Source organism: Tachysurus vachellii, chromosome 8 (assembly GCF_030014155.1).
Source record: "Tachysurus vachellii isolate PV-2020 chromosome 8, HZAU_Pvac_v1, whole genome shotgun sequence".
Lineage (NCBI taxonomy): Eukaryota > Metazoa > Chordata > Actinopteri > Siluriformes > Bagridae > Tachysurus > Tachysurus vachellii.
In genome coordinates this window covers 23,196,502-23,223,491 of record NC_083467.1, presented here as the reverse complement: position 1 = coordinate 23,223,491, position 26,990 = coordinate 23,196,502, and the positions used below count along the sequence as shown (strand labels likewise).

Here is a 26,990-nt window from a genome sequence, read left to right as displayed (position 1 = left end):
CAGTTATTAGATGTCTGATTTACTCTCTGAAGTAAACGTTTTCTCTGGTAAATGTTGTCTAAACACCCTGCTGTATTCTACATTACATTCTACATAAACATGGTTTATAATAAGAGATGATCTTACGGCAGTTTGACGGTCACGAGTAGTATTTTATAATTTAGAATTTATAATGAATATATATTCATTAAAATATTAGGGTATGTGATCAAATAATGCATGATTTAAACCTGTCTTATTTTGCATATCTATTTTTTGCATATCTATTTCTAAATCTATTTCTATATCTATTCCTACTGTGCAAAGAGAGAGAGAGAAAGTGAGAGAAAGAGAGAGCGCGAGAGAGAGAAAGAGAGAGAGAGAAAGTGAGAGTGAGATAGAGATTAAGAGCACGTATTGCTAATATAGCTGGTGGAGCTACAGACACGTTGCTGTCTGGTTGTTCCAGTAGGAGCGTTAATGAGCTCAAGTTAGTCCAAAATGCAGCAGTTAAAGTTCATATAATTCTTTAGAGCCTGGTGCGTGAAGGTGAGGAGGAAGAATCAGGAGACAAGTGGAGTTTTAGCTAAGCTCTGGGTTTATTTTTCAGCAGGATTTCAAAACTCAACAACACAAAACAACCCAACAGAAACAGGAACAGCTTCCAGTTTGTCAAGTTCATGTTCAATGCTCTGGGTGTGTGGGTGTGGGTGGGTGTGTGTGTGTGTGTGTGTGTGTGCCTGTGTCTGTGTCTGTGTCTGTGTCTGAAGCTCCACCAGCTATATTACACGTGCTCTTAATCTCTATCTCACTCTCACTTTCTCTCTCTCTCTCTCGCTCTCTCTCTCTCTCGCTCTCTCTCTTTCTCTCACTTTCTCTCTCTCTTTGCACAGTAGGAATAGATATAGAAATAGATGTAGAAATAAATGTAGAAATAGAGGCAAAAAAATGTTCTTTCCTGTATTTCTGCTCATGTACAGTAGAATATACAGTTTGTACTCTGGTCGGTGCTGCTTTTGTATATTGACTTTTGTGTATTATATTGTTTGTTTGTCCTTCGCTCTGTGTTGTTCTATGTAGCTCTGTCTTTGTTCTATGTAGCATCATGGTCCTGGAGAAACGACCAAATAACCAAAATCCTGAGCAATAATATCTGCTATTTAGTGTGTTCAGTATTTTATTGAGCCAAGAGGACAGCATATCCTCCTGAAGCAACAGGGAATCATGTGGTATAAAAGGCTGCTTAAATAATCAGCCAAGCAGCCAGGAATAAGTACTTGTTCTTTTGTCAATGTAAGAACTTGTAGTCACAAACCGATCTCGATAAACATGTGTAATGCGTTACAGAAGACTTTTAAATAAAATTGCACCTACAGTCCAAACACAGACATATTATTTGACTCATTTATTTAATACATTTAGAATTTGTTTGTTTAGTAAATTCGGAATCAAATATTCCCTTCGCAGATCACGCCACTGATCTGTAAACTGCACACTAAGCTGTAATGTAATGCAGAACATGCAAATATATGCTGTAAAGTTGTCTGCGTCCAACTTTGTAGAAACAGTTTGAAAGAAGAACCATATATGTGAGGGCCAGGTGTCCAGATACTTTTGGCCTTATAGTGTACTATACATTTTTTTTTAAAAAGTTAAAAAAAAAAAATTTCTTTACACTACAAAAGGCTTAATTTAATAATTATTTATGTTTTTGCTTGTGTAGACTTGATTTATTCATGTGGAACCACTCCTGTGCTCACTGGTCATGTGGGAATAGAGGCACTCTGTTTTATGCAATGATCACCTGAATGGTCACCCAAAGCCACTGAGTGTGTCACTTGTCATGGTTACTAACCATGCTGTGTCTTAAAGGTGGGGTGCACAATGTTTTAAAGCCAAACACGCCCCTTACCCAAATGGGTGTCACCCCTGTTTTGATAGCTCCGCCCCACACATACATAACCCAGGCAACTATTATGGCGGAACCTGCTGGGGCAGTTGGCCGAGGGGATATTTTTTATCAATAAATGAACTCAATGAGTAATACTATGGTAATACAAATGTGTTTTTGTAGTACTGTGTGTTGTACCGTGAAAGGTTTAGCGTCGTTTCACGCGGAAGACGACGTTCAACACCTAGAACCCGAGGCAGAGGTAACAGCAGGTATCCGCCATGTCAATGTTTCAATTGCTTTCGGTTAATGTCACACATGCGCACTGAACACTGTCTCCGTCGCATATTGACAAGACACGCCCCTTTCTGCTAATTGGCTAAACGTTTGTTTTGTTCGTCAAACACTGTGCACTGTACCTTTAAGGTTGATTATTTAGGTCTTTTGTGAAAGCAAGCGCAACAGCACCATTAATGCTAAAGATGAAGAATACAAAGAGTGGTACAGTATGAAGAAGCAAAGCTAAGGGCTGATTTTTCTCTCTCGCAGACTGTTGGTTCATGTAGCCTGTCAGAGATTATACACATTTTGATTTGACCCCGTAGATTTGATATTTACACTGACACATCTGGAGATCACTTGAAGAACAAGGTGGTGACTTTGTCACCCAGATGAGGATGGATCCCTTATGAGCCTGGTTCAGGTCAAGATTTCTTACCATTTCGTCTGGCTTGCACATTAGAGTTAAATCTAAATTTTTATATTTCTGTAAAGCTGCTTAAATTTACAAAATTGCCTTTGGAGGAGAAACAGAAATCTTATTCTAAGCACAGATTAAGACCAGGAGATTAGTATTTAATATAATGTCTTATATTTGTATGCCCTACATCATTCTTTTCCTGCCCTCAAGACCTTGTAATATAATGAAATGTTCAGAGCTTATGAAAATTTTTAGCCTTCTGTTTAATGTGATAGCCTGAATGTAGTCCTAGCAAGGATGATTTAATCCAGGGGTGTCTAATATTGTTCATAAAGGGCCAGTGTTGGTGCCGGATTTCCTACCAATGGAAAAGGCTTTACACCTGATTCACAGGTTTAATCAGATGTCTTTGGCTTTCAAAATACTATGAGGTGTGGCTTCTGCATGGTTGGAATGAAATCGGACACCGTAGTTTAAGCAATGAAGATTAAAGATCTACATAAAAGCAGAACGATGTGGAAAAACATACCATGATTATTATACTGTACATTATTATCGTGTAATATGTGTATGGCATTGAAGTGAGTGAAAGCAGCCTTTGCCCTTTCACCCTGCTGCTCTTTGAACAGCAAGCAAGATCAATCTTTTGATATGGCAATCATGCATGCATTCAGGCAACCTGTTCCACCTGCTCCTCAAAAGGAGGAAATGAATCAGTACAGTTTTATCTCAACAAGACCTATATGCCTAACTGAAAATGCCTTAAACATGGTATTATGGACATGGGAAAGCAGCAGGTGAGTTGCTCTAAATCTTCTTCTCCCTGGTCATGCTTTTCTATCATCCAAGCAGGTGTAGCAGAGCCCTTATAGAGCTCCCATCATCAAGCTGTGAACATGAACACAATGAGGTCACACCGAGACACTTGATATGGTGCTTCTTATCCGAGCTTATAGTTCACAATGGCTGAATGGTGGAGAATACTGCCTTTAATTGAATTCAATTTAATTCAATCCAATTCAGTTCAGTCGTATTTGTAGTGAAACACTGGACAATGACAGAAATCAGCTTTCAGTTCTATATCAAGCCAGTTCCATTAGTAAATAATAAATTACAGGAAAAAAAAAAATTACAGGATTTGGTGACACAGTCGCCCCTAGGTGTGTGAGTGTGTGCGTGCGAGTGTGTGTGCGAGTGTGGGTGTGCGAGTGTGTGTGCAGTCGTAGGTGTGGGAGTGTGGGTGTGCGTGTGTGAGTGTGAGTGAGTGAATGAGTGTGTGTGTGTGTGTGTGCACGTGCGCGAGTGTGGTTGTGCGTGTGAGTGAATGAGTGAGTGAATGAGTGAGTGTGTGTGTGTGTGAGTGAATGAGTGAGTGAATGAGTGAGTGTGCGTGTGTGTGTGGTTGTGCGTGTGAGTGAATGAGTGAGTGAGTGAATGAGAGTGTGTGTGTGTGTGAGTGTGTGTGTGAGTGAATGAGTGAGTGAGTGAATGAGTGTGTGTGTGTGTGTGTGTGTGTGTGTATAATGGCACAATGGCAGTATATGATTAGCAGAACAGATTTTGATGTGTTAAACAAAGGGTGCATTTTTTTTTCATTTATAAAAATATACAATGAGTACAGAATAATATTAATTACTGAATAAATACAAGGGTACATTATGTTCTTTTACTGTACCATAGCCACATCATTGGGCCTTGATTCATCATCCCAAGGAAATAAAATTAAGTGACAGTTTATTCAATACACCATTAGTGCACATAGTCCAGTATTATTTCCATCTCAGTATATAAACCTGCATAATTAGTTCCACATCCTGCTAGGCCACCTTTATAGCCTGAGACACATTATGAACGTATTGAGGTTAGATGCAGAGAAACATATCTGCACTATAAATACATGTTTTAAAGGTTTTTCACAGTTGCGCTTTTATCTATTTATTTAAATTATTTCTTCATTTTGATTAACAGTATTGTGTACCGTTCTGTCTAAAAGTAGCTGCTTTGTTCTTTACCGAATTATTTAATTATTACTAAAGTCTGGATATAAAAACAGGGCTAAGTGTTAGGTTATTATAATTAGTACCAAAATAAGATCCACTTCATGTAACAACATCTAGCAGGGCATCTAGCAGGGCATCTAGCAGGGCATCTAGCAGGGCATCTAGCAGGGCTTCTAGCAGGGCATCTAGCAGGGCATCTAGCAGGGAATCTAGCAGGGCATCCTGACAAAAGATCAACTGAAAAATTAAATGCTAAATTATTCAACATGTCTGTGTCTAAAAGCCTATCTGCAAAATTGTTTAGTTGAATTGTTGTTATTTTCGAGCATTGCTGGTATTTTTATTTTACATTGTTATTTTTCATATTTAAAAGAAAATACAAAAAAAAAAACACATTTGCACATGTCAGGTGGGGGGGGGGAGGTGCTGTGTTTGTGATAATCTGATTTCTTTGTTGCTAGTTGATGCTTGAACTATCTATCTATCTATCTATCTATCTATCTATCTATCTATCTATCTATCTATCTATCATTCTATATGTCTCTATCTATCTATCTATCTATCTGTCTGTCTGTCTGTCTGTCTGTCTATCTATCTATCATTCTATCTATCATTCTATATGTCTCTATCTATCTATCTATCTATCTATCTATCTATCTATCTATCTATCTATCTATCTGCCTGTCTATCTATCTATCTATCTATCTATCTATCTATCTATCTATCTATCTATCTATCTATCTATATGTCTATCTATCTATCTATCTATCTATCTATCTATCTATCTATCTATCTATCTATCTATCTGTCTGTCTGTCTGTCTATCTATCTATCTATCATTCTATCTATCATTCTATATGTCTCTATCTATCTATCTATCTATCTGTCTATCTATCTATCTATCTATCTATCTATCTATCTATCTATCTATCTATCTATCTATCTATCTATCTGTCTGTATGTCTGTATGTCTGTCTGTCTGTCTGTCTAACTGTCTATCTATCTATCTATCTATCTATCTATCTATCTGTCTGTCTGTCTGTCTGTCTGTCTGTCTGTCTGTCTGTCTGTCTGTCTGTCTATCTGCTTCACAGCTCAAGGGTCTCTGGTTCGATCTTGACCTCAGGTTTAGTGTTTTCTCCGTGTTCTCCGTTTTCCTTACAAAAACCTGCCATTGTGAAGATCGCCTAACTAAATTACCCCTAGTGTGAATAAAAGAGTTTGGACTATTGTGAATGAAACACAATCAATATATAATAAAATCAATAAAAATAAAAGCAGCATTTTCACTTCTAAGCTAATTTAAGGTGAAGTGTACTGTAAATGCATTCGCTGTCTACTTCCTGCTCACCCATCAGCTGCTATTCACAGTACACCAGACCTTATAATCAAACAGTACTTAAAGCTGAAAGGTTGTTTTTTTTTTTCAGCTGAATTACAGCTTTTAACCTGTGAAACCAAAAACGCCTCTTTTACGTGCCTCTACAACATGACGTTCGTTTACACCATGCTGAATTGGACTTGGGCAAATATTTTCTAATTCCATTTACCTGGACAGAATAAAAGAGGTATAGAGATTTAGCTGACAGTGATATTCAGTGGAGTTCAGAGATAAGCAGCAGTTTAATTAAGGTCACAGATAATTCACATATTTTAAAAGAGAAATGTTAAATTTCACTTGCTTTTTTAAATTGAAATGCATTTTCAATAACCCCAGTCTATACGGTGTGTTCAGCACACGAAGGCTTTCATTGCACAGACTGTACATGAACATTCGATAGTGGTATAAACACTGCATTTGCTTGTTGTGATGTTTTTCTCCAGGTTATTTTTAAGATGACAAACATAGTGTGGCAGTTTTATTGTACTGTGTTTTATGTAGCCACCGATTATGTGCAATATTGATTTTATGAGCTGCTGTTGCTATTCACTAGAAGACGGCTGACGTGTTGATTATGTGCTTATGTTGATCTTAACCTTAGGTTCTGCTATACGTCATGGAGTTGTTAAGGCTGTCATGCACTTATTTTTATGTCTCGGGTCCATTTTTTAAAGTCGACTGCTTCAAAGCCAGAAATCAATAAATAAGGGAGTTTTTCTTTTGTAATTTCATTCACAGTTTTGAAAGAAAATAAATTGAATTGAGTTGATAATTGATGATGGCTAATTGATGGATAATTGACAATAATTGATACACGTACCACTAAAGTTCATCATTTTATGTGTGTAAAGTTGGAAAAATACATGATCAGAAACTTAACACAACAATAGTTGCAAGGTCGTTGCAAATATCCTTAATAAACATACTCAAACAAAGAGAAGAAGCCAATTACATGTGGTCTTTGAGAACAACAACCTCTTAATCAGTACACAATTTTCGGACTGTATCGAACTGTAAAAAGGACATTATTCATATTAACACTCTTTGGTGTTTATAATAATTTATAATCGCACCCTCCAGTGTCACCCAAATGAGGATGAGGTTCACTTTTGTGTCTGGTTCTTCTCAAGGTTTCTTCCTCTGCCATCTAAGGGAGTTTGTCCTCGCCACAGTCACCTCAGTCACCTCAGGTTTGTTCATTGGGGATAAATACAAATGATATTAATCTTGAACTTTTGTCTAATATTAATCTTTGTATAAAAATAATAATAATCTTTGTATGTAACTTTTTTGTATGTTTCTTATGTTCTGTAAAGCTGCTTTGAAACAATGTCCATTGTTGAATTAAAGCGCTATACAAATAAAATTGAATTGAATTGAAATTGAAATAGATATTTAACTTTTTTTTTTCAGACCCCCCACTCAAATCTTCAAAATTAATCCAATCTGGTCTTTACGATGGCCGGAATGTGTAAAACAAAATAACATCCGAAAACAAAACAAAAATTGTGAAAACAAAATAAAAAATCCGAAAACACAACGACAATTCAGACAAATTAGAAAATGTAAGTATAGTTGAAATGGAAGTCTTACTGCTGATTGGATGAGAATCTGCCACCACTCAAGATATACATGAAGTACAGCAGGCTGTGTATGAATGTGTAAAAATGTTTTGTCCTTACTGTTGATTAAAATATGGCATTTTGGCAAATTTCTCTAGTTCATGTGGAAAAATTCTCAAGGTTTTAAAAGCGACATGGCAGAAAACTAACTGCGGTTAACCAGACGTTCTTTCTGAAAGCACGGTTAATCTAGCTGCATTTATATTGTAGGGTCGTGGCTTGTTACCTAACAGGAATAGTGCTGAAAGAAGATAGCGAACGTCCGTTATCTCCTACAGCACAGTGAAACAACGTACTACAATATGATCGTATTAAATTAATACCTAACAAAACGAATCACACGGTATAAAGGCTCAAGCTTTTTATAACCCTTCTCATTTGAAGAATGGGGGAAGATAAGATTTAAGAGACAAAATTGTATTAAGCCAGAAAAAAAAAATTCGTTTTACTGTAGAAGTCCGTAATACAATTTATCCAGAAAGCGGTTTGATTTAAATAATTAATTAATTGTTAGTTAATCACAGATCATTTCATAGTTACCTACTCAATTCTCACAATAAAGATAATCCAATTTTACTGTGGATTTTTGAAGTAACTATTTATTAAATTCATGAGATCAGACACTGTAATCAAAGCATTGTACTCCATTGTTAAATATGCTCATGATAAAATACTGATTCATTTCACTGATCACGATATGCTCTCAGAATATTAAAAATCACAGCATATGAATGTTCTTCCTTTTCTTGCATGACAATGGAAATTAATATTTGCTTAGATTTTAAGTGAACGCAGAAAACCACACGTGCACGAGACATACTAATAATAAAATAATAATATAGAGATTCTATTAATCTTTATATTAATCTTTTGTTCTATATAAAGTTAGATACACAATTTCCTACTGCCAGTATATTTTGCGTGATAGATGTATTGTTAGCTGTGGAATTAAACCTCACTAAAACATGCACAAACGAACTGATATGGCTGTGTTTATTTTCTGATCATTATTTTTTCCAATTGCAAAATTCTGTCCTGACTTTTTCCAAAAACTTTACAAAGCACAGACTCTTTTTATAAAGCTAAGTTTCCATAAAACTCCTCCTAGCAAAACATTACTTGTTAATGATTATGTTAAACAAAGCATTTTAAAAATCAGTTATCCTGTTGTTTATGTTGAGCGTTAACTGCACAGCATACAAAGTCCCTGTGTTTGTTGTTACTATAGAAGCCTTATAAATAAATCAGAATTTAACCTTCTGACTTGTGTTATAAAAATAAATGATATCGGCTTAAATAAAACTTTCAGCAGGGACACATGAACACAAACATGACTTACTTGTTCTGTTCAGGTTTATTTGCCAAGCACTTTTAAGCAGAAATATATCAATTATAACTTTTAAACTTATACGTATCCCTAATGAGCAAGCCAAAGGTGACAGAAACTAAAGAGAAACTACACGTCTCACCAACAAGCTTTACCGACCTTCTTCATTGATGAAGAACAAACATTTCCCTCTCATTATCTCATATCATCTCAGTTATTTTTGTTAGTTTTAAATAAAAAAAAAAACAACAACAAAAAAAAACACAATACTTGTCATCGTTCCACTTTGTGTTTGTGCTGAAGCCATGGCGAGCAGGATGTGTGCTGTTGTGTAACGATGGTGAAGATTGGCACTGTTTGCTGTTGCACTTGTGTTAAGTTAGCAGTTGGTGTCGGTGTGGTTGATGCTACAGAAATAGTGCGATGGATGACAATTATAATTATTATTATTTAAAAATGTATTCCAGCATCAATATCTCAGAATCTATCTATCTATCTATCTATCTATCTATCTATCTATCTATCTATCTATCTGTCTCTCTTTCTCTCTCTCTCTCTCTCTCTCTCTCTCTCTCTCTCTCTCTCTCTCTCTCTATATATATATATATATATATATATATATATATATATATATATATATATATATATATATGTATATTCTATACAGATCTATCTATCTATCTACATATATATGTAGATAGATAGATAGATAGATAGATAGATAGATAGATAGATAGATCTGATGAACTATTTTTATTGTATTAAATTTTGTTTTATTGTAAATTGTGTTAATCACTATGATTATTGTATTGTTATAGAGCCCAGCCTTAATTTCTAACCTCACCATCACCCTTTACATCATTTCTTTTTAACTCCTGAACTGTACCAATCTTTAAGTCCTATTTCCTATTTATCATTGTTTGCATTTCCAACCCATGATGTTGGATGAATTGATTGCATTATCTACTACTTTAAAAATCCAGACTCAATAGAAAAAAGAACAAGAGGTATGATGGGAACTTGCTGATTTATCAACTAAAACTGAACTAAACAAATCAATTTGAAAACACAGAAATGCATTATAACATTTCATTGTTATACAAAAGGGAAATTGGGTTGTAGGTATATACATATACATTACAGCACAGTGAAATTCTTCCTTTGCATATATTCCAGCTTTGGAGGTTGGAATCAGAGCACAGGGTCAGCCATGATACAGCACACCTGGACAAGAGAGAGTTAAGGGCCTTGCTTAAGGGCCCAACGGTGGGATCTTGGTGGTGCTGGGGCTTGAACCTGTGAATGTCTGCTCAGTAACCCAGATGTTTTAAGCAGTATGACACCATTCTCCAACTCCAGTGCTTGCACTGTCCAGTATGTATGCTTGAACAGTATGGAGCTGCTTTGTTGCTATGGAAATAAAATTGAATTGAAAGTCTTTAATGCACGTAGCATTATTACTGTTCTAGCTCAAAATCATGGCCATGTCCCAAAAATACATTGATATATTTTTTTTAAATATTAGCTTTGTTGTACAGTACAATGGTCACTTAATACTGAAGTATGTTGGATGTATGACTGTTTTAATTATAATAAAAAAAAAAGTCAACATAAATAATGTTTACAATCCGAACAAAACTAATTCTGTCTGGAACTCCTTGTTCCCTCATCCAGGTCTGGATAATTATTATTATTTCTGGTACAGAAAAAGGAGTATTCCAGATTTCATAGTGCAATGATGAGCTGAACAGGGTTTAGTTTAATTTCCATGGTTCAATATTTGTATTTTGTAAAAGAACCTGAATTATTTATGGCTGTGTGTTTGCCTCTGCTAGTTTCCCAACCAAAGCAGCTAACCGGTAAGCATCTGCAGTCCACAAGCTCAGAAAATCATTCAGGAAGCAAAAGCTTTATTTTTTCATTCGCATATAACGATGAAGCTGTAATAAGTGACTGTATGAGAATGACTGAATAAGTGACTAGCTGTGTAGTGTTACCATGTGCTGATTCAAGGCGGGGGAAGGCTTGGCCATCGTGGTAGCTCGTTTCAGGTGGCTACCACGGCAACAGCTGATGCTCAACTGGCACGGCTTGGTTCAGCCACATTGCGTTGTGCTCAGTGAGAGGAAAGTCTTTAAGTGGAGTATTTTGGATGGAAAGCGCACGTTCGTGGTACGTTCAGCCATATATTACTCTGTTTCATACTATTTGGTACCAAATACCATATCACATCTTTAATTTATTTATTTAAATTTGTTAGAAGGTCATGTTAAGCCATTTGTGTTAAACTATTTATGGTGTATTTTATGTTTGTGTTCAGTGTGATGCACTGATTTGATGTAGATCGATAGATTCAGTGATTAGAACCAGTGACTCATGCTTTTGGATGATTCAGCTGTGAATTAATGAGCAGTCAATGTAAATCTATGGTTTTCTCTTGTGTTTAACAATTACAACAAGAAATGTTAACATTGTCAGTGAAATTGTACAGAAAAAATTGAGATATTAATGGAAAGGAGGCAGTGGAGTAAAAGTGAAGCTGTAATCAATTCAAAGTTGCTGCACATATAATTGAGCATACAGTGTTTAGAGTCCATTTCTGTCTCTCTATGTCTCTCTCTCTCTCTCTCTCTCTCTCACACACACACACTCACACACACACTCACTCACACACACACACACACACACACACACACACACACTTTCTCTCAGTTCAGTTCAGTATTACAGTCAGTTCAATGTAATTAAAATGTATTTGTACAGCACTTTTAACAGAGGGACTCTGTCTCATCAGCTTTACATAGCATAAGATACATGATTCAAAAAGTTCATTATACAAATATTAATATAATACAAAAATTCAAGATTAATATTATACTCATACTCATCATTTGATATAACTTTATTGATATTGATATAAGCATACAATTAGAAAGGATAGGAGAATTTTAAAAAATTATACGTTTCCAGTGTAGGAAAAAGGACAGTAATTGAGGTTTATATAAGGACTATTATTTACATATGCAAAATATGAAGATTAAAAAAAATATATAGATTCATCTCTTTCTGCAGGAGAACAATATGAACATATAGTGTTTAGTCATAAATATCAGTAATCTCTCTCTCTTTCTCACTCTCTCTCTCACTCTCTCTCTCTCTCTCTCTCTCTCTCTCTCTCTCTCTCTCTCTCTCTCTCTCTCTCTCTCTCACTCTCTCTCTCTCTCTCTCTCTCTCTCTCTCTCTCTCTCTCTCTGTTTATTTGTCTGTCTGTCTGTCTCAGACAGAATTTGCCAGCATTCAGAATGAGCAGTGACAGCAGAGAGCTGGTCGACTCTGGAGAGGAAGAGGGGCCCAGAGAAGAGCTGGAGGAGGAAGATGAGCCCAAACTGTGCCAAGTGTGTGGAGACAGTGCTACAGGTTACCACTTCAATGCTCTGACCTGTGAAGGCTGTAAGGGTTTCTTCAGGTAGGCATATATATATATATATATATATATATATAATATATTATATATACCACTAGCACACAGAAACACATATATCTCAAGTGGTTGTTCTAAACGTCCTCTGAAATAAAATGATATATGTCGTGCTGCTGAAGCTTTTAAAGTAGATGCAGCTGCAAAAAGGGGGAAAAAAGCTATTAGAAACTCGAAAGCTGTGATATTCTGTACAAGATATAATTTTCATATATTTCACTTGAGTACAAAAGTATACAACCTCTAAGAAAAATCAGTCAGACATGAAATCAGAAGGAAAATGTACCTATGGAAAAGAAAAAAAGAAATCCATTCAAGCAGGAGGCAAAATCATCTGATACCATAGTGCAAAAAACGTCTAACAGTTAAAAGAGAAAAAAGGAGACTATAAAACCAGAGAAAATAAATATATTGGTAGCAATTAAACCTTTGAATTTTGTCATGAAGGTATACACACTGTAAGTCGCATTGTATTTTTACTCGCTCACTCATCTTCTACCGCTTATCCGAACTACCTCGGGTCACGGGGAGCCTGTGCCTATCTCAGGCGTCATCGGGCATCAAGGCAGGATACACCCTGGACGGAGTGCCAACCCATCGCAGGGCACACACACACACTCTCATTCACTCACGCAATCACACACTACAGACAATTTTCCAGAGATGCCAATCAACCTATACATGCATGTCTTTGGACTGGGGGAGGAAACCGGAGTACCCGGAGGAAACCCCCGAGGCACGGGGAGAACATGCAAACTCCACACACACAAAACCCTGGAGGTGTGGGGCGAACTTGCTAACCACTAAGCCACCGTGCCCCCATTGTATTTTTAAATCTTTGTTTTTGTATGTCAGTGTGTAAAATTCACCCCACTCATTTATTAATTCGTCTTCAGTAAAAAGTAATTATTAATGTTTTAGCACAAATGTCTACCTGCTGAAGCCATCAGACGTTGCTGTGGTCGGTTTTGCGCTCGTGTCTCCATCATTGAACATTTGTTGGCTTCGTGAGGAAAGAATTTGTGTTAAAACTGTAAAGAAATGAAATGATGCTGATGCTTATACCTATAAGTTGCACAAAAGCTCCTGGTTAAACAATTACATTTGACTATACAGTGCACAGTTATAGAAGGGTAATGATTTATAATCACGCTGTCCGATGTCACCCAGATGAGGATGGTTTCACTTCTGAGCCTGGTTTCTCTCCAGGTTTCTTCCTCATATCTTCTCAGGGAGTTTTTCCTTGCACCGTCACCTCTGGCTTGTTCATTAGAGATCAAAATTATAAATTTAAATTAAATTTTTTTTATTTTGAATTTTAATATTCCTCTAAAGGTGCTTTGCGACAGTTTTTATTGCGAAAATTGCAATAATCGCAAATTAGCATTACATTCTGTTGCAGTTTAATTGCACTCTGCCATATGAAAATCTAAGCCATATTGTACAGCCTTAATTAGCCACTATAATATTAGCAATATGTATCTACACGGATAAGTGGATTTTGCAACAGCTTCTGGCTTGTTATAAAACCATCGTCTTGCTTAATCACACGCTGAGTGCAGAGAGCCTTGTTCCTCTGAGGAATGGGTGCTTAATGTAGTAGACCTTTTCCAATCTGACATCAGCATCAGTGGCTTTTTTTTTTTACCTGCAACTACTAGCATTAGCACAATGTCAGGAATATTGCAAGTCAAAACTGTAAATGAATGTAATGGGTTATGAGCTATAAATAACATCACATGATCAAGAACATCACGTGTCCTGATAACCAACATAAGTCATTTTCTTCATTCAAATCCCCATGTGTGATTTGAGAGGTTAAAATTCATGGTTATAGATCAGAAAAAGACGTTTGGTTGCATTCAGACACTACATTTTCTCACAGACATTTAAATTAACAGGCTCCTGCTACTGTGCTTCATGAGGACCCCTGGCTAAAGCTGTGAGACATAGACAATCAGTCTGGGAGCTTATATGTACATAAACGAATAGGTAATGTGTCAAAATCATAACAATATTTTTTAATATTATAATTATAATCATTTTTACTGTTTTTGTAAATAATTTTTTTAAGCTCGCCTAGTTGGTTTATTTTTGATAGTCATATGCATAACTCAAGCTTCAGATTCTAAGTTAAATTTAATTTAATTTGCCACACATAAAAATACACAGTATGACATTGTGAAATGCTTGTATGACTGTCTTCTGATCAGAAGGAGTTAAAATTGCATAGAGTTACAGTAGATTTCTGAGGTATAGCTGTAAGGCCAGATACATTTAAGACTGATTCGAATGATCATCACTCCAAGTTTAATTCTAAGGGTTACTGAGTGTATGCACTATCCTGGTTTTCCTCTTATCTCACGGGCAGGCAATATCACATCTCCATACACAATTGCAAATCTCCTACTGTCTTACTTAAACAGGGTGTCCCACAGGGCTCTGTTCTTGGCCCACTTCTATTCATTCTGTACATTCAGCCGCTTGGCAACATCGTTCGTCGGCATGGTTTTAGCTATCATTGTTATGCTGATGATATTCAGTCGACCAGATTCTGTTAATGTAAAATCCTCACTCTGCTCTTGTGTTAGTGAGTTAAAACTATGGCTACACTCAAATTTTCTTAGCCTGAATCTGGGTAAAACCGACATTCTGATAACTGGTCCTCTGTCTCTAATAAAAAAACAACTCTGTGGACTTTAGTCTTGATCTGGATGCTACTAGGATTTTCCCCTCAGCTACTGTTAGAAATTTAGGTATCATATTCGACCCCTCACTATCCTTTGATGCCCATATTCGCAGCCTCTCCAAAACGTCTTTTTTTCATTTACAACGCATTGTCAAACTGCGACCTTTTATCTGCAGAAATGATGCCTAAACATTAGTACATGCTCTGATTACGTACCATCACGATTACTGCAATGTATGTATGATCCTTTGTCCTGGGCAAATGTCTGACGAATATGTATGTTACACTATGTACCTTGTAAAGCGTCCTTGAGCTTGGGAAAGGCACTATATAAATTAAACATATTATTATTCAGTATATGCATGCGTTTAGTATGTATAGAGCATGTGTGTCTACAGTAGATTCAGTTTAGGTGTTCTTGGTAATTCTCAGTGTCTGAGTCTCCTAGTGACACAAAGATTCTCTGAAGCTTCTCGTGGTTTAAAGGTTCAAAAGGTATAACAATTTGTTATTAGCCTTCTCCTGTATCCAGCTCTATGTAGTCAGTAATCACTTCCCGTTGTTAGGAAGCAACTATTTTTAAAGGGACGAATAGGTTACAGTATAATTATATAATTATCTGTTCTAACTATTAAAACAGATAGGAGAACGTTTCAAATATAAAATGCACTGCTTCACATTGTAAGGTTTGGATGTGGAAAGAAGATGATTATAGATTTTTTTTGTACATTTCAATTATAGTTCTTCCTTGCAACCGTTTTCATATAAAATAGTCAATGAACAACTAAACAGTGACCATTTATTTCTTGCATTTCTTGCATTTACAGTCTAGGATATTGAATTTGAAGTTAAAAAATAAAATCGCATGAAATTATAGCCCTATTCATTCATTTGTTAGTTTTTTTATTTTTTGCCTTCCATTTTTAGTAACAAAATATATTTGGCAAATACAAATGATTATTAAGTTGTTTAGTAAATTGCTACAGGTCCATGTTTTCTTCTGGTAAAAGATACAGACTGTGACATTTGGGTCTGTGTAGTCATTGGCTCATTTCAGATGCAGTGTGCATCATATGGGAAGTGTTATAAGCTCACATGTCATGGCTGAGTGGTTTGTCAGAGGAGTGTGAACTTCATGGGGGGTATTGGGGATATTGAATTGCACACATCATTGCCAGGTCTGGAATAATTTACCTCAGAAAGGCAGTTTTTGTCTGACCTTAATAACAGACTGTATGCTGTATGAGAACATCATACACTTACACACACTCAACACGTTGTCTTACACTGCCAGCAAAATGAAACTGATATTTTATTATTGTTCACTATTATCTGATTGATGGCTGTTGAGTTTGATTCCTCTGTCTGTCCATCCATCCATCCATTCACCTATCCACCCAACCATTCATCTTCCCACCCATCCATACACTCACTCACACACCCATTTATCAATCCATGCACCCTCCCACCTACCCACCCAACCATATACCCACCCAATCAGCCTATCCACCCACACATTCTTCCCCACCCACCCATCCATACATCCACTCACACACCCATTTATAAATCCATACACCCACCCACCTACCCACCCAACCATATACCCACCCGCTCATCCATCCATCCATCTGTCTGTCTGTCCGTCCATTCATCCATTCACCCACCCATCTATTCTCATGGACGTCCGAGTAGTGTTGCCCAGTGGCAATGCAGCTGTACATGCAGTGTGAGACATACTTGTGTAGGCCTTCAGTGGAACTCTGAGCAACTATTTCACTGAAATTATGTCTTGGCAGCTTTTGTTTTTCCTGTGTTCATTTTACTGTATAGCAGATGGAGAAATTAATTTATCCATCCATCCATCTATTTAATGACACTTTACATGTAAAACATACTCATTAACTGAATGGGTAGACTGACCCACTACCTGCACCATGCGATTTTTAGTTTAAGGCACCTGCCAACAATTTCAGATTATTACCCATCTGTCTCAGTATGTCACTCTGGCACACAAATAGCACCATTACAGCACAAGGCTGTCATTTTTGTGTGATGCTCTGAATATGTTTGCAGTGTTGAATCGATCCTCAGACCTGCCTTTCCACAGAGAAATGTAAAATGGTCTGAAAAAAGAAAAAAGATTTGTTAAATTTGATGATTTGTTAAAACATGTGCACCAAAAGCCTAGTAAAAGGTGCTTCTAAAAGTGATTAAAGACATCTAAAAGTGATTGACGACATACATAGACATCTAAAAGTGATTAACGACATACATAGACATCTAAAAGTGATTAACGACATACATAGACATCTAAAAGTGATTAAAGACATACACAAGTTGGATAGACAAGACAAGAGCATTTTAATGGTTTCCCTAGAGATAGTGTGTAAGGTTAGCTATTAAGGAATCGCTGTTAAAAAAAATTGCTGCATTGTTTACAGTCTACAGTGTTTACAGTCTGCATTGTTTACAGTCTACAGTGTTTACAGTCTGCAGTGTTTACAGTCTGCAGTGTTTACAGTATGTGGTGTTTACAGTTTACAGTGTTTACCATCTGCATTGTTTACAGTCTACAGTGTTTACAGTCTGCAGTGTTTACAGTATGTGGTGTTTACAGGCTACAGTGTTTACAGTCTGCATTGTTTACAGTCTACAGTGTTTACATTATGTGGTGTTTACAGGCTACAGTGTTTACAGTCTGCATTGTTTACAGTCTACAGTGTTTACAGTCTACAGTGTTTACAGTCTTTGTAATTTACATTCCGAGGTGTTTACAGTCTACAGTGTTTACAGTCTGCAGTGTTTACAGTATGTGGTGTTTACAGTCTACAGTGTTTACAGTCTGCATTGTTTACAGTCTACAGTGTTTACAGTCTGCAGTGTTTACAGTCTGTCATTTACATTCTTATGTGTTTACAGTCTGCAGTGTTTACAGTATGTTTGTTTAGGTGTCTGTAATGTTTATTTCCCCCATTGTTCACTGTCTGTGGTATTTACAGCCTGATGTGTTTTTTGTCTGTGGTGTTCTCTGTATGCTGGTTTTGCAGTGTATAGGTTTTTTTTTGGTAGTGTTCACAATCCAGTCTGTTCAATCTGTTGGTGTTATTAACTGTTGTTTTTGGTTTTCATGCTTCACACTCTGTAGTATTTGTTGTTTCCACTGATTCGCTCCACTCTGTATGTTGCTCTGTTACAGGCGGGCTATGAAGGGTACACCTAAGTTCCGCTGTGCGCTCGAGAACAAATGCGTCATCACCAAGAGTAACCGACGTCAGTGCCAGTCCTGCCGTCTACAGAAGTGCCTCTCAATTGGCATGTTGAAGGAGTGTGAGTGTATACATACTGTTTTTACTGCTGAATTAATTTCTCATTATTTCTTTTCCTTTAATTACTGAGTTATTTTTACTAACACTCTGTGTTAGTTTTATCTCAGCATAGTTTTCAAAATGCAATTCTAACTGTTACTGTTTGAAGGAACAAATTGTTACAATTACTGGTGGTGGTTATGAGCCTGCGTATGTGTGTGTGTGTCAGTAATCATGTCAGATGAAGCTGTAGAGAAACGGAGGATGCTCATTCGCAGGAAAAGGATGACCGAGGAACCTACTATGCTCACGCAAGAACAAGAAGCTACCATTGAGGAGCTACTCCTGGCTCAAAAAAAAACATTCAACATGGCATTCTCTGACTTCAGCCAGTTCCGGGTCAGCATTTTGCTCTCCTACTCTTAGTCCTTCCTTCGTATTCCTCCTCCCCCACAAACTCTCTTTTTACTGCAGCAGGCCTTATGTGAGACTATGCTATATGTAGTATCTGAGATCGGAAATCTGGAGACTATTTTGGCTTGGTCTGGTGATGTTGACAGCAAGTGGTCATGATTTTTATCCCCTACAGGGACCCATCAAAAAGGCTTAGAGTGTAGAAAAAATAATCACTTCAGAAGGAACTGCGGCTATTAAGTGGTGGGGCGCTCAAAAGGTTGCATTTTGCTTTGTGATGCATTTTTAGGGTTGCTCACAATGCCCTGGAGGAGAGTACTGATGGCTGACTGAAGTATTTTCTGAAATGGTTTTAAAAATTGGATTTGGAATTGCTTTACTTATTTATGGACACATATGAATTGTGACATATTTCAAATGAAAATGTACATCATATTACATTTTTGTTTATACGAAGTAGAGCATCTGCCAAATTGCAAATATAAAAGCAAAGTCCATTTGCAATTGCATTTCCTTACGCTTGTCTGAAGAGATATAGTCTCAGCTTCATTCATCACGCCCATGAACCGTTTTGAAGTTGTCATCTGATGAAAGTCTGAATGGAGAAAAAGGTTTTTATGATGCTCTGGCCCATAACAGCAGCTGTGGAATCTAGTGTTTTTGCTGTCAGACTGGAGCTCTGTCTACATGAGATATTATAGGGTGTGTATTTATTTACTCATCCAAAAACACTAGTGCAAAAAGAAGATTTAATCATAGTCTAAAATATAAGGCCAAATCATTGTGTGTGCTATACACCAAAGACATTTGTGTCTGACATTTAAAGATGGATATGAGAGATAGATCCTTTTTTATCAGACCATTCAATTTTTAGGTGAGCAAAAGTATAGAAGCAGATACAGACTTAAAGTAAATAAAACTTATAGACAGTATGGACAGCCTATGACTCATTAGATTGTTGTAGATCACTAGCTCACCGGCTTTGAACTGCTGTTGTGTCAGTCAGCTTTGTGCTCAGGTCATTAATGAGCATTTGAAGACTACTGTATTTTTGGTTATACTTTTGGTTGCACAATTCCACTGTCTTACGGATAGATGTTGGAGATAAATAGTAATTTAATTTTAAACCTTAGAATTGTTATTCTGTTTCTATACTTCTGTAAAGGTGCTTTGAGACAATGTCAATTGTTTAAGGCGCTATTCAAATAAATTGAATTGAAATTGAATTGAATATTATATTGGGTTTGATTAAAATCATTCTATTAGGATTCTTCCAAACATTTCTAAAACATTGACATTTCAATATCTCCCGTGAATACAAATACTTCAATTGATGTGACTTGTATTGGTTTATAGCTTAATGGACATTTTTTTTTATATAAACAATTCAAAACCCTTTTCTGTAGATGGAGTTTACATTAAACCACTAGGCTCATCAAAACCCTGGAATTGGCTCGTAGGATATTAAATAAGTATTTATTCGTAAACGTCATTATTCCCTGTGCTGAGACGTCATGTTTGGTCCACAGCCGCTTGACCGTGATGTTGAAAACATCAAGGAGCCTTCATCCAGCCACCAACTTTCTTCTACGGCAGAGAGACAGGAGGAGGTAGAAGGGCTCATAGAGAAAGGCATCAGGCATGGCTCCACTGCCAGGACACTCCAAAGCGAGGAGGAAGATAATACCAGTACACAAAGAAAGTTCAAGTTCACCAACCTCCCTCACATTACAGATCTCAGCACGTACATGATCCAGAACGTCATCAGCTACGCCAAACTCATCAAAACCTTCAGGTTCACGATTACATTCCACTTAGTTGTGATATCAGCATATTTATATATATATGTGTATTTATATATATATATACCGTGATATCTGAAAGATATATATATATATATATATATATATATATAATTTATTTATAGTGATTGAAAATGTCAGTAAATCAATTTCCATTCCTGCTTGCTGGTAAAATGGGGTAGTAGTTGGTCAGTGATTATACTGTAATCTGAAATTTCTCACAAATGCTATGCTCTTGAACAGACTTGATGTGCTTGAATGTGTATAAATGATTTGTTGTCTATCCAGTTAAACAAACCTGAGCTGTATTGTCCTTCTGAAAGGGTGTTTGTGTGTTTTGTTTGCAGAGCTCTGACAATCGAGGATCAGATCTCATTGCTGAAAGGTTCTACATTCGAAATCGTCCAAATGCGCTTCAACATGCTGTTTAATGAAAAGACAGGGGTTTGGGAATGCGGCTCGCTGAAGTACTGCATGAACGATGCGCAGCGCGGTGAGTCTTAGCATTCAGCTACACGAGGCTTACTTTAGGGATATCTTATTTGTATAGTAACAAACCAGAAATCAGAGACCATGTTTATACCAACAACTTGAAAGATGTCTGGAACAGTAAAAATCATTTTGATGATCTAAAATCAATTTATTACACTTTTAAACAAAATATGTTGGCACTTTTAAATATGATGGCTCAGTTCGTGTTAGTTAGTCAGATTGTTTTGGTGCCATTGGCTGCCCCCCCAATGCTAGTTTCACTCGACTTGACCATCTGTTTGGACATCAAATACTGCAACAGTGTGGTAAGGCCCAACTTTGTAAAGAAAACTAAACAGTTTCTTTCCTTTAAAGTTTGTGACCTCAGTGGAAGCTTGCATTACATTAGCTGAAGGACTGAGTTTCTTTCATAAAGTAAGTTGTTTCCCTCAGTAAGCACTCCACCACTGATCGAAGGTTTTGTGAGACCTGGACTTTCACATGAGCTGATGTTTTGAATGTGATGAAGCTGGAAAATCACTGTTAATGCACTGCTAATGCACCGGAAAACGTCTAGTGCACAAAAATTGTCTTGACTGAGCTTTTCAAAGTTATGAGTCTGGCACAATGGATCGAGTGATGGAAATGTCACATGAAAAAGATGTTTGGCTCCTTTAAAGCATGAACAGCAGCGCGAGAGTCTAGAAAACCGCCGTTATCACAAAGCTCCTAAAAGAGATGGAGAAAAAGACATTTGTTACATACAGATGTTAATTTCGGTTATTTTGATAAAAGATGACGGGTGTAGTCGTGTACCAGACATCAGAGGTTTTGTACTTAATTTAAGACAAAAATTATGTTTTGTTTCAGGGTCAGGTCAAGTTGGACAAGGGCCAAATGATAGTAGAGCAATAGAAACAGCCTTTTTTGGTGCATTTGGTGTAGATCTTGGTTGAATTCCCAGCTATTAAGAATCATGTTAAGATGCATCAAGAAGAAGCAGAAGATTTGAAGGTACAGATAATCAAGACCAGCAGCATGCGGAATTTCTTTTAAAGTCCACTGCGAATATGGGTGGCTACCAGATATGACATCACACTCTGAATTTTTTTTAAATTTACTTTATCCGTTTGAACAACAAGCAATCCAGCTAACATACTGATGATGCATTTATGTTAATGTCAATTATATCAATCTCACATCTTTACATGATGCAAATTTGTCAAAGTTCACTGAACTTGATCTTTGGAACACAGCGAAACTTCTTCACACCGATCATTGCGTTTCCAGTCTTCAGCATTTGCATATGTTTGATTGGAAGTCAGTAGAACGAAAAGTATAGTGTGACTGCACCTTTACACCATCAATGAGTCTCCGATAAGATGTATTATATATTGCTAGCCTACAACCGTTGTTATGATATTAATATACAACAGATTTTAGCTCTTTGGTTTAATCTTGTCTTGACTAGACGTGACTCCTAGTCGGTTTGCAACCGAGCATTATTATCACCTCAGGACACAGCTGTCACATTCTGCACACCTTCACTAACAAGGTTTAGAAGAAAAAGGCACGATAACAAGCCTTGGCCTTGCGAAGGAAAGCAGCGTGGGGTATTGTAATGAAGAACAGAAAGGCCAAGGTCCCGTCAATCAGACATGCCACCGGCAGCCAAACCTTTCACTGAGAGATGCTGAATCTCACCTTAAGCTGTTAATAAAGGTCACACATGCTTAGAAGTACGTCATTCCTCTGAAAAACATGGCCTGTTCTCCATGCCAGGTCATGCTCAGGTTAGAAGAGACCGTTAGCTGATTTCAAACCTGACGGGAGATTTTTTTTTGTATCATCTTAGAGACAGAGACTTCATCAATCGTGCTGTAAAGCTAATCTGTGATGTGTCATTTATTACTCATGGTATTCACGGGATCAACGTTTTTCTCGTAAATATTGATGTTTTGCAAATTAATAGTATTTGAATATCCTGTGAAAAAAAGATTTAAGATGGTTTTTCCATGCAGCTGTAAATATTGTTGGGTCTGTTTCAGGAAAAAAAAGATAGAAGCATCAGAAATTCTGAAAGATGCAAAATCAGTCATGCTGGGGGAAAATTACTGGGAAAATGATCAATTATTTATTTTTCATTTTTAATACTTGGTCACAAAATCTTCACAGTTACTGATTACCTGAAGTCCTTAGACCTCACAAGACTCTGGGTTTTTTCCCTGTTAATGCTCTGCCAGGTCTTTATGTACTGCATGTTCTGTGTCGTTCTGCTTTCAGTTTTGCCTTCAGCAAGTGAAATGCTGTCAGATTCAGGTCACATAATTAACTTGTCTATTGCAGAATTCTCCACATCTTTATCTTAAAAAAGCTAAGCCTTGGGTTCATGAGCGTAAATTTCATTTAACAGTAGGGGGGGACAATAAATATAAAATTTCTCATGAGCAATTTTTGAAGGGGACACAAATAATACAGTCAATAATACAGTCAATGGTAATTCAAAGTGCTTTACATAAAGAAAATAAAACTAGCATAAAAAAAAAATAATCACAACAATAAAAACAAGGAATTAAAAAAGGTTTAAAATTTTATTTAAAATTAATTAAGACACTTAAGAACAGAATAGAATTTGATTATACAAAGAAATACAGTGAGGTCAGTTCGGACGTAGCACAGTGCTCATTTAGTAAATGCACAGCTAAACAATATGCTAATTGTACTAATTTATAAACGAGTCTGATCAACTACATTAAAGAGAATCACCATATTTAAAGTGAATAAAATCCCCTACTTATTAGTGTCCAACATTAACTGAGCCGCAGTCACACACCTGACTCGTGTGTGCAGAGTAGGTGAGATGAACTGGGAAAGTAGGTAGTGGGACAAACCACTGTGAGGAAGGGGAGGGGAGGGGGAACTCAACTGTTTATAAATACATTTTTTTGCGTTTTTTTTTCTATTTACACAATTATTTAGGTATACATACATATATTTTTCCACAATAGAGAGTGCGATATTTTTTAAATACTTTTTTTGGACATGTCCCCTCCGTCCCCCCCGGGATTTACGCCCATGCTTGGGTTGTTTTGGAGTGCGCTTCAGGTCGTCAACCAACAGCACTGTGACTGCACTGTAAAGAGATGTTATAGTGTGTTTAAAAGTGATTGTGAGAAGTTATTATACCTTTATAGACACTAAAATTCATCCTCCTGCTTGTGTCAGCAGTCACATCATCAATAAATACAAGGGAACCAGGACCGTTACAATCTGTACATGCTGAGACACCAAGATTTGTTGGTGTGATTCAGATCTTCAGCATCTCCTTTGTCTCATGAAGTTCCAGAACTGCACAAACTTTTGTTTCTGTTTTTGAGTCTTATTAATAGTTAATGGTTAATCCTGTGCTTAACCCTCTGTATTTACTCTGGTTAAATCTTCTCTTGATTGTTGACTTTGACACAGATACACCTACCTCATGAAGGGTGTTCTTGATCTGGCAAACTGTCGTGAATGGTTTTTCATCACCAGGGAACGATTTTCACACCTGTAGTAAGCGGTCTTCTAGGCATTTTTGGTGTTGGTGATGATCTAATTAGTTCATTTGACCAAACCTAATGTTTTGGTTATCTCTCTGATGGGTTTGTTATGATTTTTGAGGTTAGTGACGTCTTGCTTCAGTGACAGTGACTTCATATACATATGAACAGATTCCAACTGCAGACGTTACACCTGAAGCCAACTCTCGTCATTTTATCTTTTTCATTTTAAGTGAAATAATATGGGGCAGTGGGAGGCACGGTGGCTTAGTGGTTAGCACGTTCGCCTCACACCGCCAGGGTCGGGGTTCGATTCCCGCCTCCACCTTGTGTGTGTGGAGTTTGCATGTTCTCCCCGTGCCTCGGGGGTTTCCTCCGGGTACTCCGGTTTCCTCCCCCGGTCCAAAGACATGCATGGTTGGTTGATTGGCATCTCTGGAAAATTGTCCGTAGTGTGTGATTGCGTGTGTGAATGAGAGTGTGTGTGTGTGCCCTGCGATGGGTTGGCACTCCATCCAGGGTGTATTCTGCCTTGATGCCCGATGACGCCTGAGATAGGCACAGGCTCCCTGTGACCCGAGGTAATCTTAAGCGGTAGAAAATGAATGAATGAATGATACTTGACGTAGAACAGCTGTGTATCCAATTGTTCAATTCCTTTTGGTCTGCTAAAATGTGAGGACCCAGGCACAAAAGTGCTGTAATTCCTAGACAGACACATGACACTCTCTAGTCCATCTGTTTGCAGCTGTTTGTTTGACCTTTTTCTCTCTGCTACATCTCAAACAGCTGGTTTTCAGCGCCACCTGTTGGACCCTCTCCTGAAGTTCCATTACACACTGCGCAAGCTGCACTTACACGAGGAAGAGTATGTCCTAATGCAGGCGATTTCACTCTTCTCCCCAGGTACACTACTCACATCTACACACATTATGCTACTAGTCTTATTATGCTAACTCAATCACACTAGCCTAGCTGTAATCTGTATTCATATATAGCTATGTTTAAAAATCCACATGATTGGTTATGGGTATAAAACCCATACCGTTTTGCAGAGGTTTGATACTGAAATTGAATTATGATTAAATGTTCATTTTTATTGTCTGACCAATATATATTAATTCATATTTTTTTCCCTGTGATGTACTGAATATACAATATTGCCCGTTTCCCTGTCTCTGCCGCTTTGGGTTGTCCAGTCATGCAGCCATCTGACAACGATTGTTTTTAGCTTCATATCTCAAGAACAAGTTGTCAGTTTGTATGATTTATGTGGATTTCTTTTTGTAACCAGCAGATTCAGTTTTTCTTCAGTAGCTTCCTTCCTGCATGTCACAACAAACTTACTTACAGTCGTATGCAAAAGTTTAGGAACCCCTGACAAATTCCATGATTTTCATTTATAAATATTTCATTTTGATCTATCAAATAACTGGGGGGTCACGGTGGCTTTGTGGTTAGCACGTTAGCCTCACACCTCCAGGGTCGGGGTTCGATAGCCGCTTCCACCTTGTGTGTGTGGAGTTTGCATGTTCTCACCGTGCCTCGGGGGTTTCCTCCGGGTACTCCGGTTTCCTCCCCCGGTCCAAAGACATGCATGGTAGGTTGATTGGCATTTCTGGAAAATTGTCCCTAGTGTGTGATTGTGTGTGTGAATGAGAGTGTGTGTGTGAAGAATGTGTGGATGAATGTTTATGGTATATTGAAGGCTCATTAGAACCAGCAGATGATTTACTACTTTTCTTATATATATATATTTACATTACATCCAGAACCCTACACTGATGCCTTCACCACTAACAAGTCTAGTCCTTTCAAATATTTGACCTTTTACTGACGATTTCTTGTCTTCTTTTTTATTTGTTTGTTTTAAGGTTATGGAAATTGATTTTTGTCCCCAGCCAAAATGGACAAAGTAAATTAGATGGCGTGAAAATGCTAGAGGAAACTGTGTGTGTTTTTGTGTGTTCAGACCGGCCGGGTGTGATGGATCACAAAGTGATCGATGAGCTTCAGGAGAGATTCGCTCTCACACTAAAGGCCTACATCAGCGTGAATCGGAGCGGCCGTGAGAGACAGTAAGAGATTGTGGCTTCCTAGCTGATTAATGTGCTTCAAATTAATCTGCAGAGTTTAAATTCTAGTAAATATTTATAAAATCTAAATAAAGGATGCTGTAAAAATGGAGATTTTTCACCCAATTTCTTGTCTCTTGGAAGTTGGAAAACATCCAGAAATTTGATGTCTCTGTCTCTCTGTCTCTCTCTCTCTCTCTCTCTCTCTCTCTCTCTCTCTCTCTCTCTCTCTCTTTCTCTCTCTCTCTCTCTCTCTCTCTCTCTCTCTCTCTCTGTTTCTCTCTCTCTGTTTCTCTCTCTCTCTTTCTCTCTCTCTC

At 37.3% G+C, this 26,990-nt stretch overlaps 1 protein-coding gene across 3 annotated transcripts in view; it reads left to right on the top strand.

Moving 5' to 3' along the window:
• The window catches only part of nr1i2 (nuclear receptor subfamily 1, group I, member 2), a 42,358-nt gene that overhangs the window by 11,740 nt on the left and 3,628 nt on the right, over window positions 1-26,990 (top strand). Inside the window, exons 2-9 of one of the 3 annotated variants that reach the window (XM_060876987.1) lie at window positions 10,077-10,274; window positions 12,181-12,366; window positions 18,264-18,394; window positions 18,602-18,771; window positions 20,316-20,581; window positions 20,936-21,081; window positions 25,388-25,504; window positions 26,571-26,676. In XM_060876987.1, the coding sequence (XP_060732970.1) occupies window positions 10,237-10,274; window positions 12,181-12,366; window positions 18,264-18,394; window positions 18,602-18,771; window positions 20,316-20,581; window positions 20,936-21,081; window positions 25,388-25,504; window positions 26,571-26,676 (1,160 nt within the window). In that variant the 5' untranslated portion in view covers window positions 10,077-10,236. The remainder of the gene's footprint in view (window positions 1-10,076; window positions 10,275-12,180; window positions 12,367-18,263; window positions 18,395-18,601; window positions 18,772-20,315; window positions 20,582-20,935; window positions 21,082-25,387; window positions 25,505-26,570; window positions 26,677-26,990) is intronic. The other 2 variants (XM_060876988.1, XM_060876989.1) reach the window with 2 other exon arrangements.